Source organism: Bos grunniens, chromosome 14 (assembly GCF_055505025.1).
Source record: "Bos grunniens cultivar Pamir isolate PY7600 chromosome 14, Bosgru_T2T1.0, whole genome shotgun sequence".
Taxonomy (NCBI): domain Eukaryota; kingdom Metazoa; phylum Chordata; class Mammalia; order Artiodactyla; family Bovidae; genus Bos; species Bos grunniens.
The window spans coordinates 293,669-311,359 of record NC_141178.1 but is presented as its reverse complement, the minus strand read 5'-3'; the positions used below and the strand labels follow the sequence as shown (position 1 = coordinate 311,359).

The 17,691-nt window shown below is 45.2% G+C and overlaps 1 protein-coding gene and 1 long non-coding RNA gene across 4 annotated transcripts in view; one reads left to right on the top strand and one right to left on the bottom strand.

Annotated features, from left to right (window-relative positions):
* The window catches only part of SNTB1 (syntrophin beta 1), a 251,180-nt gene that overhangs the window by 106,751 nt on the left and 126,738 nt on the right, over window positions 1–17,691 (bottom strand). The window contains exon 3 of one of the 3 annotated variants that reach the window (XM_086335688.1): window positions 11,312–11,541. The exons of the other annotated variants lie outside the window; for them this stretch is intronic. Within the exon in view, the coding sequence (XP_086191814.1) occupies window positions 11,514–11,541 (28 nt within the window). The 3' untranslated portion in view covers window positions 11,312–11,513. Of the gene's footprint in view, window positions 1–11,311; window positions 11,542–17,691 lie in introns of those variants that run through there. 3 annotated transcript variants of the gene reach the window in all.
* LOC147358925 (uncharacterized) lies at window positions 6,001–17,389 on the top strand. Its single transcript, XR_015140398.1, has 2 exons — window positions 6,001–6,408; window positions 17,157–17,389. It is a non-coding gene; the product is annotated as an uncharacterized LOC147358925 (long non-coding RNA).

Genomic DNA, 17,691 nt, shown 5'->3' with positions numbered 1-17,691 from the left:
GACAGTTTCTTTCAAGATTCATCCTTTTACAGTTTATCTCCCGCACCAGATGATAAATTCTGAGGGCGTGGCCTAGACCAGAACTATCTTCAGTTCATCCGCACTGCCTGACGCATGCAGGCAGGTATATCCATACGTGGGGCCTATGGTGCAGGGAACACTCTGTACGTGTTGGCTAACTGAATGGATGGCTCTGTCTACTATGAAAGGTTGTCTCATCTCTGTGGTAATTTCCCTTCTAGTCAAAGCTCTGCAACTGCCTCCACTGGCTGTTTCTTGTTTTGTGTTTTCCCTTACTAGAAATTAACCTTTCTAGTCTTTTTCTCGGGGGTAGGGGGAACGGATTACATTTATTTTCTATTTTTAATGCATATTTATTTGGGCAGGCTGTGCAGCATGTGGGGTCTTAATTCCCTGACCAGGGATAGAACCCACACCCCCGGCATTGGAAGGGCAGAACCCTAACACCAGACTGCAAGGGAAGTCCCCAGCCTTTTTAGTCTTGAAGAATGGAATGTAATCCTATGGCACAAAGTGTCTTCAGTTCTAAGTCATAAGCTTAGTATACTAAATAAGTCAAACATGTTTTAAGGTCCCATGAGAAGGCTGGTTTGCATGGGTATTGTGCAATAGCAATCAGCTCAGAAATATTTATTGCATTCTATTTCATATTATAATGTTTATCACACAACTTGCCATACATAATTTTCTTGGGCTAAAATAATCACTGTGTAATCTTGTGAGCCTTTTTACCTGGATTAGATGTAAAAGGCAGCCTTGCAAATGCATAGAGCAGGGTAAAACGATGGCACAGAACTGAAGCAGCCAGGAATATTAATTCCAAGCGCTTATCTCTGAGGGGCAAGGACAGCAGTGGATGCTATCTAACTCATTTATGTCAGAGCCTTACGAAAAACAGCAAGATTCATTGACCTGATATATTTACAAAGTTGTGAGACGCCTTTCTCATTCGTTAACTTATCAATTATTTACTGAGTGTCTGGTATCTACTAAACACGGTGTTAGGTACAGAAGGGGAGGGGCAACTTGACACAGTTTGGGGTCCTATAATCACCGAGATTACAGCCTAGCAATCTTGGACAACAACACACGCTTTCTTACGCTTTCAAAAAACATGAGAAATTTCCTAACACAAGAGAAGAATCTGTATTCATTTGAGGAGCAGAGAATCTTTTGCTAAATTCTCAATAAATTATTTAAGGAGTAATTAACCATGTGAAGTTGGCAGCTGCTTACAGACAGTAACAGCACCAAAATGTCACTTAGCCATTCAGTTTTAATTTCAACTAAGTCTTTCTTTTCAAAGAGGGAAGGGAAGAAAAGGGCAAAAGCAGTGCATGTCTCTGTGTGTCGGTGGCTCGGTCGTGTCCGAGGACGCTCTTGCTGCCCCGTGGACTGTAGACCACCAGCTTTCTCAGTCCATGGAATCCTCCAGGCGAGAATACTGGAGTGGGTTACCCACTGTATGTCTATGGCCCCCATAAATGAAGGTGTGCAGCTGTGGAGGATGGCACCTAAGCCACTAATACCCAGGAAGCCTTCCACAAAGGTCATTAACAGTCACCGGCCAGCAGAAAACAGAGAAAGAATGAGTGGTCAAAGAATTAGCAATCTAGAAGGAAGTTCAGTTTAGTTCAGTTCAGTTCAGTCGCTCAGTCATGTCCAACTCTTTGTGACCCCATGAATCGCAGCACACCAGGCCTCCCTGTCCATGACCAACTCCTGAAGTTCACTCAGACTCACGTCCATTGAGTCAGTGATGCCATCCAGCCATCTCATCCTCTGTCGTCCCCTTCTCCTCCTGCCCCCAATCCCTCCCAGCATCAGAGTCTTTTACAATGAGTCAACTCTTTGCATGAGGTGGCCAAAGTACTGGAGTTTCAGCTTTAGCATCATTCCTTCCAAAGACATCCCAGGGCTGATCTCCTTTAGAGTGGACTGGTTGGATCTCCTTGCAGTCCAAGGGACTCTCAAGAGTCTTCTCCAACACCACAGTTCAAAAGCATCAATTCTTCAGCACTCAGCCTTCTTCACAGTCCAACTCTCACATCCATACATGACCACTGGAAAAACCATAGCCTTGACTAGACGGACCTTTGTTGGCAAAGTAATGTCTCTGCTTTTGAATATGCTATCTAGGTTGGCCATAACTTTCCTTCCAAGGAGTAAGCGTCTTTTAATTTCATGGCTGCCCTCACCATCTGCAGTGATTTTGGAGCCCAAAAAAATAAAGTCTGACACTGTTTCCACCGTTTCCCCATCTATTTCCCATGAAGTGATGGGACCGGATGCCATGATCTTCATTTTCTGAATGTTGAGCTTTAAGCCAACTTTTTCACTCTCACTTTCACTTTCATCAAGAGGTTTTTTAGTTCCTCTTCACTTTCTGCCATAAGGGTGCTGTCATCTGCATATCTGAGGTTATTGATATTTCTCCCGGCAATCTTGATTCCAGCTTGTGCTTCTTCCAGCCCAGCGTTTCTCATGATGTTCTCTGCATATAAGTTAAATAAGCAGGGTGATGATATACAGCCTTGACGAACTCCTTTTCCTATTTGGAACCAGCCTGTTGTTCCATGTCCAGTTCTAACTCTTGCTTCCTGACCTGTTAGACATCATTTAATGCAACCACTCACTTTAAACATAAAAAACCAAAACCCTAACTCCTGGAAAAAGAGAAGGGGCTCAGCCAAGGTCACACAGGTAGCAGTGCTACTGAGCCTAGAAGCAAGCTCCCAGCACCGCATTTATCCACACTCAGAGAGCAGGGAAAGAACGGAGAAAGGTGGTGTGCTAGAGGCAAATGTAACTTCCCTTACCATTTCCCCAAGGATTTGTCCTGAATTTGAGGCCAGTAGCTTTTTCTGTATTTGAAACATTCATTACAGTGTTTTTAATAATAATAATAACAACCTCGTAGTTAAAAAAAATAAATTTATGTGAGTATTTATTTATTGGCTGCGCTGGGTACTCGTTGCTACGTGCACGCTGTCTCTATTGCAGTGAGTGGGCTTCTCAGCGTGTTGGTTTCTGTATCCGGGTCAGCAGTCACGACTGGGGCTTCCAGTGCCGGCTCAGGATCGAGGCACGTGGGCTGAGCTGCTCTGGGGCGTGTTGGGTCTCCCCGGACCAAGGACCGAATCTGTGGCCCCTGAATTGGGGGCAGACTCTTCACTACTAGACACCAGGGAAGCCCACAGAGTATCTGCAGATACTTCACTGTCAAAGTATTTATGAAAATGACAGCTTCATAATTATTTTCTCCACGAAGCCTCTGCTCAAAGACACTTTCACCTCTTGTGTAGATAGCAATAATTATTTTCATTACGTGAAGGATTTAAACCAGCAGAAACAAATAAATCAGCTACCCACAAAATTGCTATGTAAAAAAAACGTATATCTGAACTATCCAGACAAGTTTCAAATTGTCATGCAATTCCGCGCTGGTTGCAAGCGAGGGTGAAAATCAGAATCATGCAGATGACCAGCCCTCACTTCCAAAGGCCACTCTACACGAGAGTCAGCCTTCCGCCTTCTCACAGGGAATGCCAAGGTGCAGAGCGAGGTGCGAGGAGACTCAGTCTCTCTGAGCAGCAGCAAAGCTGTGGGTTAGATCTGTTTGGCTTTGTTTTGACTTCATTAGTTTTTTCTTTTAGAGAAAATACATGTTAAAATAGTGGAACTGGGAAATTGTTGCAAATAAAGGAATTACAGCTTTCTGCTCCTGGCATGAGAGTGGGGCGGGAGGGGGCGGGAGGGAGAGCGGCCAGCTAGGACATGTCTGTGGGTACAGAGGTGCGTGCGATGGAAACGTAAGGAGAGAACCTTAGAACTAAGGTCACACTTCAGCAGAGGAAAGTGCATTCTACCATGACCACTGGCTTTATGAATTAATGTGTGTGTCTTTGGAGAAGTGGGTCCTCCAGATATTGAATTCCACAGTATCCATATATGAGACTTCCTTGGCTCCAGTGGTTAAGACTCAACACTTCCAATGCAGAGGTGTGGGTTCGATCCCTGGTTGGGTAATTAGCATCCTTCATGCCCTACAGCAAGGCCAAAAATTAAAAATAAGTAAAATAACAATAAGAATAATAAAATAATTTCTTAAAAACGAAATAGTTAAATACTCATACATGGATACAGGAGCCTTCTAGGCATGATGTGGGGTGGGATACAAAGAGCAGCTGGATGTCGTCCAAACCATTTACAGTCTAGTGAGGGGGACAGAACCAAAATAATTATAACGCATGGCAGAACAGGTGTGCCATTAAGGAAGTGCAGATTATCCAAGGAAGGCTGCTAGACTGCAAGGATCAGGAAATACTTCTGGAAGACAAGGGCATTTGAGATGGGGCTAAGGGAGCAAGAGGACTTTGGCAAGCAGAGGAAGGTCATTCCAGTCTGGGGGTGGGGGGACCATGACCAGGGACGCAGAGGCATGGACGCTGAGGACGTGCACACACTGAGACAGCCCAGCTCGCTCGAAAGTCTTTCCAGAACTGTGCTCATTTTTAAATAGTGTTACTGAGTTATAATTGACATACAATGAACTGTACATAATTTTAAGTGCGTAAGACTTAGGCATATGTATACCCCTCTCCCCAAGGACCCTTCCTCCCTTCATGTCTCTTACTACAGCCTAGTCTGCGTTCTTGAGCATTTTGATCAATGGACTCATACAGTATTTACCCCTTTTGTCTGGCTCCCTCTACAGAGCACAGTTACTCCGAGGCTCGCACATGTCGCAGATGTGTCAGGACTGCACCCCTTTATCGCCAAGCAGCAACCATTGTGTGGATACACTGCTGTTCATCTACCCTTCTGATAGATGCATGAGTTGTTTGTAGTTTGGGGTTATTGCAAATAATACTGCTATGAACAACTGCACCTTTTCTTATGGACACATGCTTTCATTTCTCTTGGGGAAACAGCTGGGAGTGTATTGCTGATTCATATGATAGATGTGTGTTTAACATTTTAAGACATCGACAAACTGCGTACCAAAATGGTTGTAACAATTTTTCATTTTTGATCAGCATTGTATGGAGGTTACGATTCTTTCAAACCCTTGTCAACACTTGATATGATCAGTCTTTTAAATTTTAGCCAGATTAATGTGTGTAGTGTTATCTCATTGTGGTTTTAATTTGCATGTCTGTAATGACTAATGATGCAGAACATCTTTTTATGTGCTTACTTCCTATCCATCCATCTTTATGGTGAAGTGTCTATAAATTTTTGCTCTTAAAAATTACATTATTCCTTTTTTATTATTAAATTTAGGGAGGTTTTAATATATTATTCTGGATACAAGTCCTTTATCAGATATGGAGTCTGCAGATATTTTCTTGTGTCTTCATTCTCTGAAGGATAGGTTTTTAATTTTAATGGAATTCAGTTTATCATTTTTTTCTTTATGGATTGTGTTCTTGGTAGCCATACATAGAAACCTCTGCCTAACCCAAGTTCACAAAAGTTTCCTCTTATGTTTTTAAGTTTTACACTTAAGTTGATGATACATTTGAACTAATTTTTATATACAGCATAAGATATGAATTCAAGGACATTTCTTTTTCACGTTTGGGTAGTCACTAAAAAGACTATCCTTTCTCCTACTTCTTTACACGCCTGGTAGTTTTTTAGTAGATGCCAGACATTGTGAATTTTACCTTGTTGAGTTCCATGTATTTTTACATTGCTAAAAATATTGTTCAGCATTTTTTTCTGGGACACAGTTATTTGGAAACCATTTGATCTTTTCAGGTGTGTATTTAAGGACTGGGGGCTGTTCCATCTAGGGTGAATTCTGTCCTGCTAAAGGGAGGCCTCCTGTGTAGTCCACCCAGGTCCTTCAATCATGACATTTTCCAGTCCCACTGGTAGAATGAGTATAATTCCTGGCCTCGCGTGAGTGCTCAGCGACGTGACTTCTAATCCTCGGGGGTAGTGTTCTCCTTGGGCTTTTGTGGTTTCCTCACACACATGTGCTGATCCCTGTTCAGCTAAGGACTCTTCAGATCTCCAGAATTCTTTCTGCGCTTCTCTTTCTTCCTGCTCTCTGCCCTGTGGATACTAAGCTGTTTTGGTTTCCCTGGACTCTTGGCTCTGTCTTCCCAACTCAGGGAAACTTCCAGGCTCCACTGAGATTCCTTCTCCCTGTCCTGTCTTCTTTCCTGCCACAGCTGAAAACTCTCTCAAGACAGAGAGTGTGGACAGCCTTAGGGAGTGCCTGCTTTGTTTTCCAGCTCTCAGGAATCACTGCCTGATACCCAAGGTCCTCAGCTGTATTTTTCCTGCTCTTTGAGTTTTTCAGCTGGGAACTTAAATCCAGCTCCTGTAATTCTGTCTCAGTCAGAATGAAAACCTTGTGCCTTGCCTTTCAAGGTAAGTCTTTAAGATAAACTGTTTCCAATATGGTAGTGCTTATTCTGAAGGCATTATAGCGTTTGCTATCTTTGATGTATGTAAGTGACAGATTAGACTGTACTCCATTCAGATCAGTTCAAAGGCATTTAATGGGCAGTTTCTGTGTGCTTGGCATTGAGTTTATAAAGATGTAAAAGTGATAGTCACTCACTCATTCGACTCTTTGCAACTCATGGACTGTAGCCCACCAGGCTCCTCTGTCTGTGGTATTCTCCAGGCAAGAATACTGGGGCGAGTTGCCATTTCCTTCTCCAGGGGATTTTCCTGAACCAAACCCAAAGAGCCTCTGCCTTCCTATTATCAGTTTACAGATACAGCAAATACCTTTGGAAGAAACCAATTATAGGATTTGCATATAACCCATGCTTTTAATATTCCCTCCTTTTTTTCTTGTATCTGCCAAATGCCATCACTAGTTTGCATCAAGGATAGTTTATTTCTTTGAAATAAGAGACCCAAGTCACAGAATTTTACTGACTGTAGGCAGCCCTTAGGCTTCGACTTAGGGGCAGAAGGGGAAACTCTAGAGGAACTGTTTCATGCTGATGACCTGCCAACGTCCCCGTTTCATGCTATTTCTCTACTCCCACAACCAAGACAGAAAGCTGGCTCTGCTTCAGATGGGTGAGAACAAGGCCTCAAACGGTCCCGCCTTAGACCCGAGGGCACAAAGCTGGCCGGACTGAGTCCAAGGTCGAGGACACTGCGGTGTGAGCTTACGTCTTCGTGATGCTTCCATTTTGAGATGAGCGTAAAGGTGTTTGAAATAATGTGTTGACCTTTTATGAGCTGGAGCAGCTGACATTTGCCTGAATCTGAGCCAGGCTGGGTGCTATTCAAAACGAGAAATCAGTTTTCCCAAGTGCACTGAAGGAACTTTTTCTGATCATTTGTTAAAGCTTTGTTTCCAAGGCACTGAGTGAGTTTAATTAATTTCACCACTACCTTCCCCTCCTTAATAAATTCCTCACACGTGTGGATTCAGTAGGAAATTGAATGTCATCTTTAGAAAACAAAGCAACAACAAAAAAGGACCGTCAGCTAGAGGGTGAGAGATTAGTTTAGATGAAAGCCCAGTGACAGAGTCAAAATGAAACAGCCTCTCAACCTGTAATGAGATGAATCTATTAACATGCAGATTCGGGTGTAACAGGTGCGGGGAGGGGGCTAAGATTCAGCCTCTCACAGACCCCCAGGGGTGCGCTGCTGATGGCATCTCTCCACTGTACTGAGACATCAAGACCGCATCCTAAGACACCGTTCAGGGCTCATCTCACCACTAAAGCACTGTCCTATCCTGGGAGCCCTTCTCATCTGGACTTCAGTTAGCATCGATACAAAATTTTCTCTAACGTTCCTTCTAGCTCTTAAAAATGTATCTTGTTCAGGACTTTCGTGGTATTCAAGTGGCTAAGATTCCGAGCTCCTAAAGCAGGGGGCCTGGGGTTTGGTGCCTGATCGGGGAACTAGATCCCACATGCTGCAAAGAAGGGTCTGCAGGCCACGACTGAAATGCCTCACATGCCTCAGTGCAGACCGAAAATCCCGTGCGCCACAACTAAGCCTCGGTGCAGCCAAATAAAATAAAAATAAATTTAAAAAAATGCCTCGTGTTCTTGCGAGTGCAGGTCTAGCTTCGCTGTGCCCGCGAGTGTGTCCATACTATTGGCAGACGTGCTGAGCACCCACCACGGGCCGGGCACTGAATAAGATGGTGACCAGCTAAGTACACACTAGGTCGAACTCTGGCCCCAAGAACTCAGTTCAGAGAGAGAGCTGGGCAATGGTGACACGATGCCACACGCACTGCAGAGCTGCTCAAGCCAGCGGGCGTCAGGAGCCCACAGAGGGCTGAGAGTCGAACTGCATTTGGATACCAGGCAGGACGGGGGCGCCATCCCATCTTGGGTCTCAGACGTGATGTGCGTCTAATTCACCTGTGGGGCTTGTTAAACAGAGCCTGCTTGATCCCACCCTCTGACTTCCAGGAATCTGCATGTCTCTGCGTGATGCTGATGGTGCTGATCTGGGACCATACCTTGACCTGTTCTGTTATGAATCGTGTCGTGTGCTAGATTTTAGGACACAGAAATGAACAGAGCATGAGGTTTGCTCTGGAATGGATGCCTACAGGAGTCACAGCTCAATGGCAGACACAGGCTTCCCCCTTTGCCCCACGCAGAATGGTTAGGGCAACTTTGGAAGCGGGTTGGAGAGAGAGAGAGTGTGTGAGGTAATGGTTCCGTGCCATCTGAGCAGTCAAGGGGAGGGGCTCAAACCCAGGTCTGTCCCTTACTGCCTTGGCCATTTTTTATTGGAGTATAATTGCTTTACACTGCTGTGCTGGTTTCTGCTGTGCACACAGCGGATTAGCTGTGTGCACACGGGTCCCCGCTGTCTCCTGAGCCTGCCTCCCACCACCGTGAATCCCGCCAAGCCCATCTCCCTGCGCTATTCAGCAGCTTCCTACCAAATAGCTATCTGACACATAGTTGTGTGTATGTCAGTGCTAACCCCCCAATCCATCCCACCTCCCTCCCCTTCTCTGTGCCTGTGTCTCTATTCCTGTCCTGTAAACTGGTTCCTCTGCACCATTTTCCTGGATTCCATAGATAGGCATTAATATATGATGCTTGTTTTTCTCGGCCTTAGTCTTTATATGGTAAGTGCTGTAAAATGAAGGCTGTAGTGATGGTTCTTCTGTCTGGAGAGAGGGAGATAGAAGAGACTTCCCAGAGTAGGTGGTACCTCCTCTGCTGTGATGATTAAAGAATGACCAGGAGTTTATGAGGTAGATCTATTAAGGGTCAGTGGGTAAGGAGGTGAATGAATGGTTCTGGGTGGAAGACATCACCAAGGTGTCAAGAAACACACTCCTCTGTTCCTGAATACTTTCTTGGTAAGTATGCAGGTAGTATAGCTTTGAGAATAGAATCAAATTTCTAATTCTTTGGGGGGAAACCTGGCTATTTCAGGAGTTCCTATGAACTACTGCTCTATGAGTCAACCAGAAGGCAGGTTTCGATGGAAAGTTCGTGGTGAGCACAGACTAGAGAGGTCTCAGCTCCAGATGTGCCGCTAGCAGAGCTCTGCCACATGTGGAGTTCACACGCATGGTCCTTCCCATGTTTAGCAACCCTGTCCCGTAGCATATCATCATTGCTACTATTCCACACACAGGGAGTTGCTTTGCTCTCGTTGCTATTTTGTCGCTAAGTCATGACAGACAGGGAGACTGAGGCCCAAAGGGACTGGATAAAACACTTGAGGTTATTAACTAGTGAATCCCGGCATAGCCAGTGTTTGAGCTCCAGTCTACTGGATGAAGTTTAATATTTTGGAATTTTTGCTTTTGCTTGGTTATTTCAAAAGGGGATTTTCCACACTTAACCAATGATTAGACGTGCCAAGAAAATGTGTTAAAACTGCAGGTTCCTAGGTTCTTTATCTGGAAATTCCAGTTCTGGGGTTCTGGGGTGTGGTCAGGAATCTGTATGTTTAATCACTGACTCTCTCCTCCCCTTATGAGTGGCCCTGAACCCTGGATGCTGGTAACACCACTTCCCTTCTTTGTCCCTTGAGCCTAAGAGAGCTTGCTCCCCTCTGGGAGGTCTCATCACCCCTGGTGGCATCTCAGCTCTTCCTTCACCAGTATAATCTGCCTTTAATCCCTTGTTTACAATGCCCAGAGGAGTCTGTTTTCCTGGTTGGACCTTGCATGAAATCCATTCGCAAGCTGGATTTTTATTTCCTTTGTGGAAGTCGTCCTCCTTGCTTGGATTATGTAGGGCTGTCAAGCGACAGCTGCACACCCCGGAGCAGAACGAACTCCATCCGACTCCAAGTGCCGGGAGCCGGGGTGCCCCGAGCTCCAGGACCTCCTGGAGGGGGACGCTGCTTCCCCAGGCCAATCCCTGGGCAATCCGCCACCCAGCCAGGCCCTTTGGGCTCAAGCTCATGGCTCTTCAGGGACGAGGGATTCTAAGCCGCAGGACTAGGACATGCAATTAGAACAACGGCCACGTGGAAATAGTGAGGCTGCTCACAGTATTGAAGCTGTTTCAGGGCTTCCTTGGTAGCCTGGCGGCTGAAACTCCGTGATCCCAGCACGGGGGGCCCGGGCTGGAGGCCTGGTCAGGGAACCAGATCCCACATGCTGTGTGTGTGTGTGTGTGTGTGTGTGTGTGTGTGTGTGTGTAAGCTATTGCACTCTTAGAGAAGCCAACAGAGATTCCCTTGAAAAAAATGAGTATGCTCCCCTTGGTCATGGTTAGAGGGCATTTTTCCTCTCATAAGTGGTGCCTCAGGGCTTTTGCAATCTAATACACTGACTGAGGCAATCAGTGTAAAGAATTCTCCATCTGGGGACCAGGAGTACACTGAGGAACTTCCAAGGCAGCACACAGGCCAGAGTGGAAGAAATTCTAAAAGCATGTTTGACCCACCAGAGGTCACCTGCAGACCATCAGAACGCTGGGTAAGGGAGGTTTGAGAAATGCTTTCCTACCTCATGAGTCTTTCTTGTTTTCTTTTCCCCTCATCCATTTGCCCACAAACGATAACAGTCCCCCAAAGAACAGCTATCATTGCAATACTTACCTCCAGCGACCATTCATTCACAACCTGCCCTGAGCCAGTCGCTGATGAGCAAAAGCAAACGTGGCCACTGAACTCAGGCAGCTGGCGGGAGAGTCAGATAAAGACACAAATAAACGTAAAACCACCACATGCTAAGAGCTACAGAAGAGTGATACATGGAGACCCAGATTGGGGAAGCTTTGAGTTTCTTTGGGCCCCAACAAAGGGGTGAAGAGGTGTAGACATCTTCAACGAGGTACGTTTTTCTCTTACATTCTTCTTCTTTTTTTTCTCTAGAGCACAGAGGCTCAGTAATTGCAGCTCACAGGCTTAGCTGCCTGACGTATGTGGGATCTTAGTTCCCTGACCAGGGATTGAACCTGGGTCCTCTGCATTGGCTGGTGGATTCTTAACCACTGGGCCACCAGGAAGATCCGTTCTCTTACATTCTTATAGCTTCATACATTGTGAACCAGTTTAACACATTATCTCACTTTCTTTTTCACATCAATTCTGCAATGACAAGATTGAAAAAAAAGAAGCCTGAGAATTACTGTAGAGGAACCTGATATAGATGAAAACCTGAGAGAATGGGTTAGGTACATTAGAGAGGAGAGGGTCTTCAAGTTTGTTCTTCAAAAGCTGGTGGTCTCTAGAGCGTGTCATACTGAGTGCAGTAAGTCAGGCAGAAAAGGAGAAATGTCGTATGACATCCCTTATGTGTGGAATCTAAAAAGAAATGATACCAGTGAACTTACAAAACAGAAAGAGACTCACAGACTTAGAAAACGAACCTGTGGTTGCTGGGGGGAAGGGACAGTTAGGGAGCCTGGGAAGGTCATGTTCCCACTGTTGTACTCAAAATGGACACACAACAGGACCTGCTGTAAGCACAGGGAGCTCTGCTCAGTGTCACGTGGCAGCCTGAATGGGAGGGGCTGGGGGAGAGGGATACACGGATGTGCACGGCTGAGGCCCTCAGCCATTCACCTGAAACTACCAGAAAACTGTTAATTAGCTATATTCCAATACAAAGTAAAAAGTTAAAGTTTGAAAAAAAAATCAACAGACCAAAAAACATTAAAAGAAACTTCGGTGGTCATGGGAATTCCCTGGGCCCACTGCTTCCACGGTGGTAGCTCAGGCTCAATCCTTGTGGGAACTACGACCCCACAAGCCTCAAGTCACGACTGAAAACAGAAATTGTTGGTCTTGTCTTCAAGTGCAAGTGTGCAATTATAATCTAAAAAGGCAGAAGTGCCACAGACATGCACACGTCCGACATCTGAGCTGCGGCAGAATGTGGTGGTGCTGCAGGTACAGCTGGCTGCGCTGAGGCAGGCAGAGACAGCGCTTCCTCTGGAACAAGGTGACCTCTAGGCCCAGAGGGAAAGTGCGGTGGCCACCAGGAATAGCAGTTCCCAAAAGCAACAGCTCTAATCGCTTTAATGAAAGGGGCTTTTCACATGTTCTAAGTGTGAAAAGGCCCCACAGTCCTGCCTCTGGTACCTAAGTCATGCTCATTCACTTGGATGCTTTTGACTAAAAATAGGGAAAACAAAAAAGCAATTTTTTTAGGCTCTAAATTGAAAACTATATAAAGTACGAAAGAGAAAATTCCATTTCCTTTTTTCCCTTTTTTTGTTGAAGGTATTTTTAGTTAAAGGCATTTAGTTGAAAAAAGAATATTTACTGGTTTGTTCAGTGACTCAGTTGTGGCTGACTCTTTGTGACCTCACGGACTGCAGCACACCGGGCTTCCCTGTCCTTCACCATCTCACGGAGCTTGCTCAAACTCACATCTGTAGAGTTGGTGATGCCATCCAACCATCTCGTCCTCTGTCATCCCCTTCTCCTCCTGCCCTCAATCTTTCCCAGCATCAGGGTCTTTTCTAATGAGTTGTTTCTTTGCATCAGGTGGCCAAAGTACTGAGCTTCACTTTTAGCATCAGTCCTTCCAATGAATATTCAGGACTGATTTCCTTTAGGATGGACTGGTTGGATCTCCTTGCAGTCCATGGGACTCTCAAGAGTCTTCTCCAACATCACACTTCAAAAGCATCAATTCTTCAGCGCTCAGCTTTCTTTATAGTCCATTTCTCACATCCATACATGACTACTGCAAAATCCCTAGCTTTGACTAGATGGACCTTTGTTGCAAAGTAATGTCTCTGCTTTTTAATACACTGTCTAGATTTGTCCCACCTTTTCTTCCAAGGAGCAAGCGTTTCAATTTTGTGGCTGCAGTCACCATCTGCAGTGATTTTGGAGTCCAAGAAAATAAAGTCTGCCACTGTTTCCAACGTTTCCCCATCTATTTGTCATGAAGTGATGGGATGGATGTCTCCCAGTAAATGGGCTTCCGTGGTGGCTCAGAAGGTAAAGAACCTTCCTGCCATGTGGGACACCTGAGTTTCATCCCTGGGTGGGGAAGATCCCTTGGAGGAGGGCATGGCAACCACTCTAGTATTCTTGCGTGAAGAATCCCCATGGACAGAGGAGCCTGGAGGGCTATAGTCCGTGGGGTAGCAAAGAGTCAGACATGACTGAGCGACTAACACTTTCACCCAGTAAGTATCAATCAGCTGGACCGAATGGACCGAATTACTAATGATGATCACATTAGTAATGATGAGAAAGGTTTAAGGCAGTATTAAGTTATCCTGAAATTTCAGTTATCCAACATAACCAGACTTCACTAAAATAACGTGCCCTACATTCAACAAGGGTCTGAGGTGGATGGGGTGGGGATCTGCTCAGGAAGCCTCCCCATTTCATAGCTGCACCTCCAAGAACACATACGCCCATCATTTCTGCTCACATTTCGTTAGCCAGAATTAGTCTCAAACTATAAGACGCCCTGGAAATTCAGAGGAACAAATGGACTCTTGGGTGAGCACTAGTCTCTCTGCCACTATAACCTGTTTCCAGAACTCTACAAAACTGATCCCAAAGAACCTCCCTGGTGGTCCAGTGGCTAAGACTCCCTGCTCCCAATGCAGGGGGCCTGGGTTCAATCCCTGGTCAGGGAACTAGATCCCACCTGCCACAACTAAGAGTCTGCATTCTGCAACTGAAGATCCCACACAGCACAGTGGAGACCACAGATCCCGTCTCGTGTGCTGCGACTAAGATCCACGGCAGCCAAACAAATGAATATGTAAACATTAAAAAGAAAAGAAAACAAAACTGCTCCAGAGAGAAGGGACTACCTCTTCAATAATTCCACAAGCCATATAAAGGCTCAGAACTTCCTTTAAGCTCTCTCCCCCGCCTCTTTTTTTTTTTTTTTTTTTTTGAGCCTTCTACAGAAGAAGAGAGCAGAATGGGCACTGTCTGAGCTCCTACCATGTACCAACGCTTCACGGGATGGAGGCTACGACCTGGCTTATTCAGACTCACTGGACTCTCTTTATAAAGTAGACTGCTTAAAAAACGCATCCATCTTTCCAGATTCCCTTGCAGCTAGGGTTCCAGAGACACAAGGTTATCTCAGATATAGCATTTATCTATTCCCATAAGATTTGGAAGAGAAGGACATACTTCTGATGTTCTAACTGCCACTGCTGGCAAGCCAGGCTGGCAACACAGAAAGGAAGAGGCAAAGGCAACTGGCTTGCAGCGGCAGGGTCTGATCGCCAGTTTTCTGTGTGTTGGGAGGCAGGTGCAAAGTTCCACACCCCGACCTCAGTTTCCTGATTCCTGATCACGACTCTGGTGCTACATAACTTCAACAGTTTCAGGGGCAACCTCCTGGTCCCCCACTTTCCTGATTATACCAGTTCTATGGAGTTCCGAGGGTCAGTAAGGGAGACCCAATTGAATGTCTTCCCATTTTTTTTGTAAACAATGAATTCCTTATATTAAATCCTTCTCTGTTTAAGTTACCTTGACTGAAGGAAATGGCAACCCACTCCAGGATTCTTGCCTGGAGAGTCCCATGGACAGAGGAGCCTGGAGGGCTACTGTCCATGGGGTCACAAAGAGATGGACACAACAAAGCGACTTAGCACACAGCACACAGACTGGCTTCTGTTTCTTCACTGTGATGTGACTGACAACATTTGCTAAATACTGTTACATACACAAGCTCTTCTAACAACTTTCTAAGAACTCTTCATTGCTGAAATGAGTAAACATGTACTTTCAGGAAATTTATGTTTTAGCTAAAATAACTCCAAGCATAAATTTGTTTGAAGTCTCACATTTTAGCTTTGCAATTCAAGTGAATGAACTCTATAATAAATTCTACTCTCCCAAAATTAAGAGTACGATTCATGTTCCTAGAAGGTACACACTTTCATTCACTTGTCTTAAATATTCCCTGCTGAAACCTACTTTGTCTAAGAGGCTATGCATATCTCATTTTGAGAGGCATTTAATCTGTATAACAATTCTGAAAAGTAGGTTTCATTATGCCCATTTTATAGGTGGATAACTGGGGCTTAGAGAGGTAACATAAGGTGTCCAAGATCTAAGAGCCAGAGTGTAAACCCAGTGCTTCTGTTGTCAAAGGCACAGGCTCTTTCCACTGAAACACAGAGACTTCCAGGAAGCAGCGGCTCACTGGTTCCTAGCTGCTCTGAGCACTGGTTTGTGATGGAGGTTTGGTCAGTTCATTCAGCTCAACACTGGTGTACACTGGTCAGTGCTTCCCTCCTCCACAGACGTCAAGAGCTCTAAGAATCTGCCTCAAAACGGTGCATTTCCTGTCTTATAAAGAATTCAAAAAGAAAAGATGGATGGAACATAAGAAAAACACCTGCAGATACAGAAAAAAATGACTGAGATGCACATTCTCTACTGCTGGTCGCCATGAGCAGCACTGTTATGATTCTGGGCACGGACATGATGACAGATTTGTGAAGCATGGAAACCTGATGCAAACTGAAGCCAACAGGACCCTGAGATTACCGCTGGATCCACAGCAACATTTCGGCTTGAATGCCTACTCTGGCACACACATGTGCTCTATTTATCACTCTCCTTCTCTACATATCTGACAGCGAGCTAGAGGATTCTTCCATCAAGACTTATTGGAAAATGTTTATAAAAATGCAAGTGGCCTTGGTAGGAGTCTACCCCTTCTTAGTGATTCAAGTCCTGATTCCTTCCTGGAGAAATTAATCTAAAGATACTATTTGCAATTTGACCTACTTCTTCAAACTGTCGGCTACTATGGATGTGGTATTAGACAGGAGCGTATAAAATCAGGAGGGTTTTCATCTGCTAAACAGCTATTTTACACTTTCCAATATAATAAATATTTCACCCAGGGCTTTCCTAGCACTTAACAAAACTACCTAACAAATTCTTAACATATCTTCATGACGCTGAAAGAATCTCTTGATAATCTTTTTAGGGGTGGTTATCTTTGGATAAGAAAAAAGGAAATGGGAAGAGGTTGAGTAACTACTCTGTGCCAGGCAGTTAGGCACACAGATGGCAACGTGCTCCAGCGCTCTTGCCTGGAGAGCTCCATGGACAGAGGAGCCCAGTGGGCTGCAGTTCACAGGGTCACGAGGAGTCGGACACAACTGAGCGACTAACACTTGAACTTTAAAGTTGCTTCATTCATAAAACAGCACAAACATGGGGACACTGTCACCCTCATTTTATATGTTGAAAAAAAATTAAAGAAGCTAGTAAATTGACCAAAATCACGCAGAGAGGAAGCAGAAATGCTAGCAGTGAAACTCAGGTTGGCTTGGCCAAAGTCAATTGTCTTTTCAAGACAACACAATGCATCCACCAAAAAAAAATATATATATATATATATTACCAGAGAGCTTGAGAAAAACAGCTCCAAGAATCCTAAGCTCTGGGCCTAGTGTTTCGTTTCCAGGTAACATGAGGGAATATTTTCCACTTGCCTGAAGATTTAATAACACAGGAAACGAAAACAAATTGCACTACTTGGCCTTCGCTGTGTGTTTCATAACAGAAGCGGAGGAGACGGTTTTATTCTAGGAAAAAGAGCACGCTGAATTCCAAGTCAAAGAGTGTCCATAAAGGGTAAATGATGAGGCCTTTTTGATGAGAGCAAATGAACATTATAAAGATTCCCACTGACCAAAGGCTGCTGCTCAAATGCACTGCCCCCCCTGTTCTGTCTGCCGCCTTTTCAGGGGGGATTCCACCCTCAAGAGCAGCCTGGCAGAGGGACAGCAGGGCTCACCTGCCCCTCCAGCCCCAGCTCTGTCAAGCGGAAGAGGCCAGCCCTGCGGACGCCCGCACTGTCTGAGGAGACGACAGTCATCATCAAGGCCGCTTCCCAAGTTCGCTGCCCTGTCTGCTCCCTGTGTCTCTGCCCTCCCGGCAGCTTCCAGCCTGAATAAAATCAACTATCTTTTCCTCTAAATCTCTCAATTGTCATCTCTTTATCCAGGTCACATCACCGTGGTGAAAAGAAATCTCAACCAAACTTCTGAATTGTGCTAGTCACCCAGTTGTGTCCGACTCTTGGCAACCCCATGGACCGCAGCCCGCCAGGCTCCTCTGTCCTTAGAATTCCAGGCAAGAATACCAGAGCGGGTAGCCATTCCCTTCTCCAGGTCTCCTGACTTGCAGGCAGTCTTTGCTGTCTGAGCCACCAAGGAAGGCCCTGAGACAGGGCATAACTCCACTGATGAGGAGGAATGGACGAATATCAGTTAGGGCCTC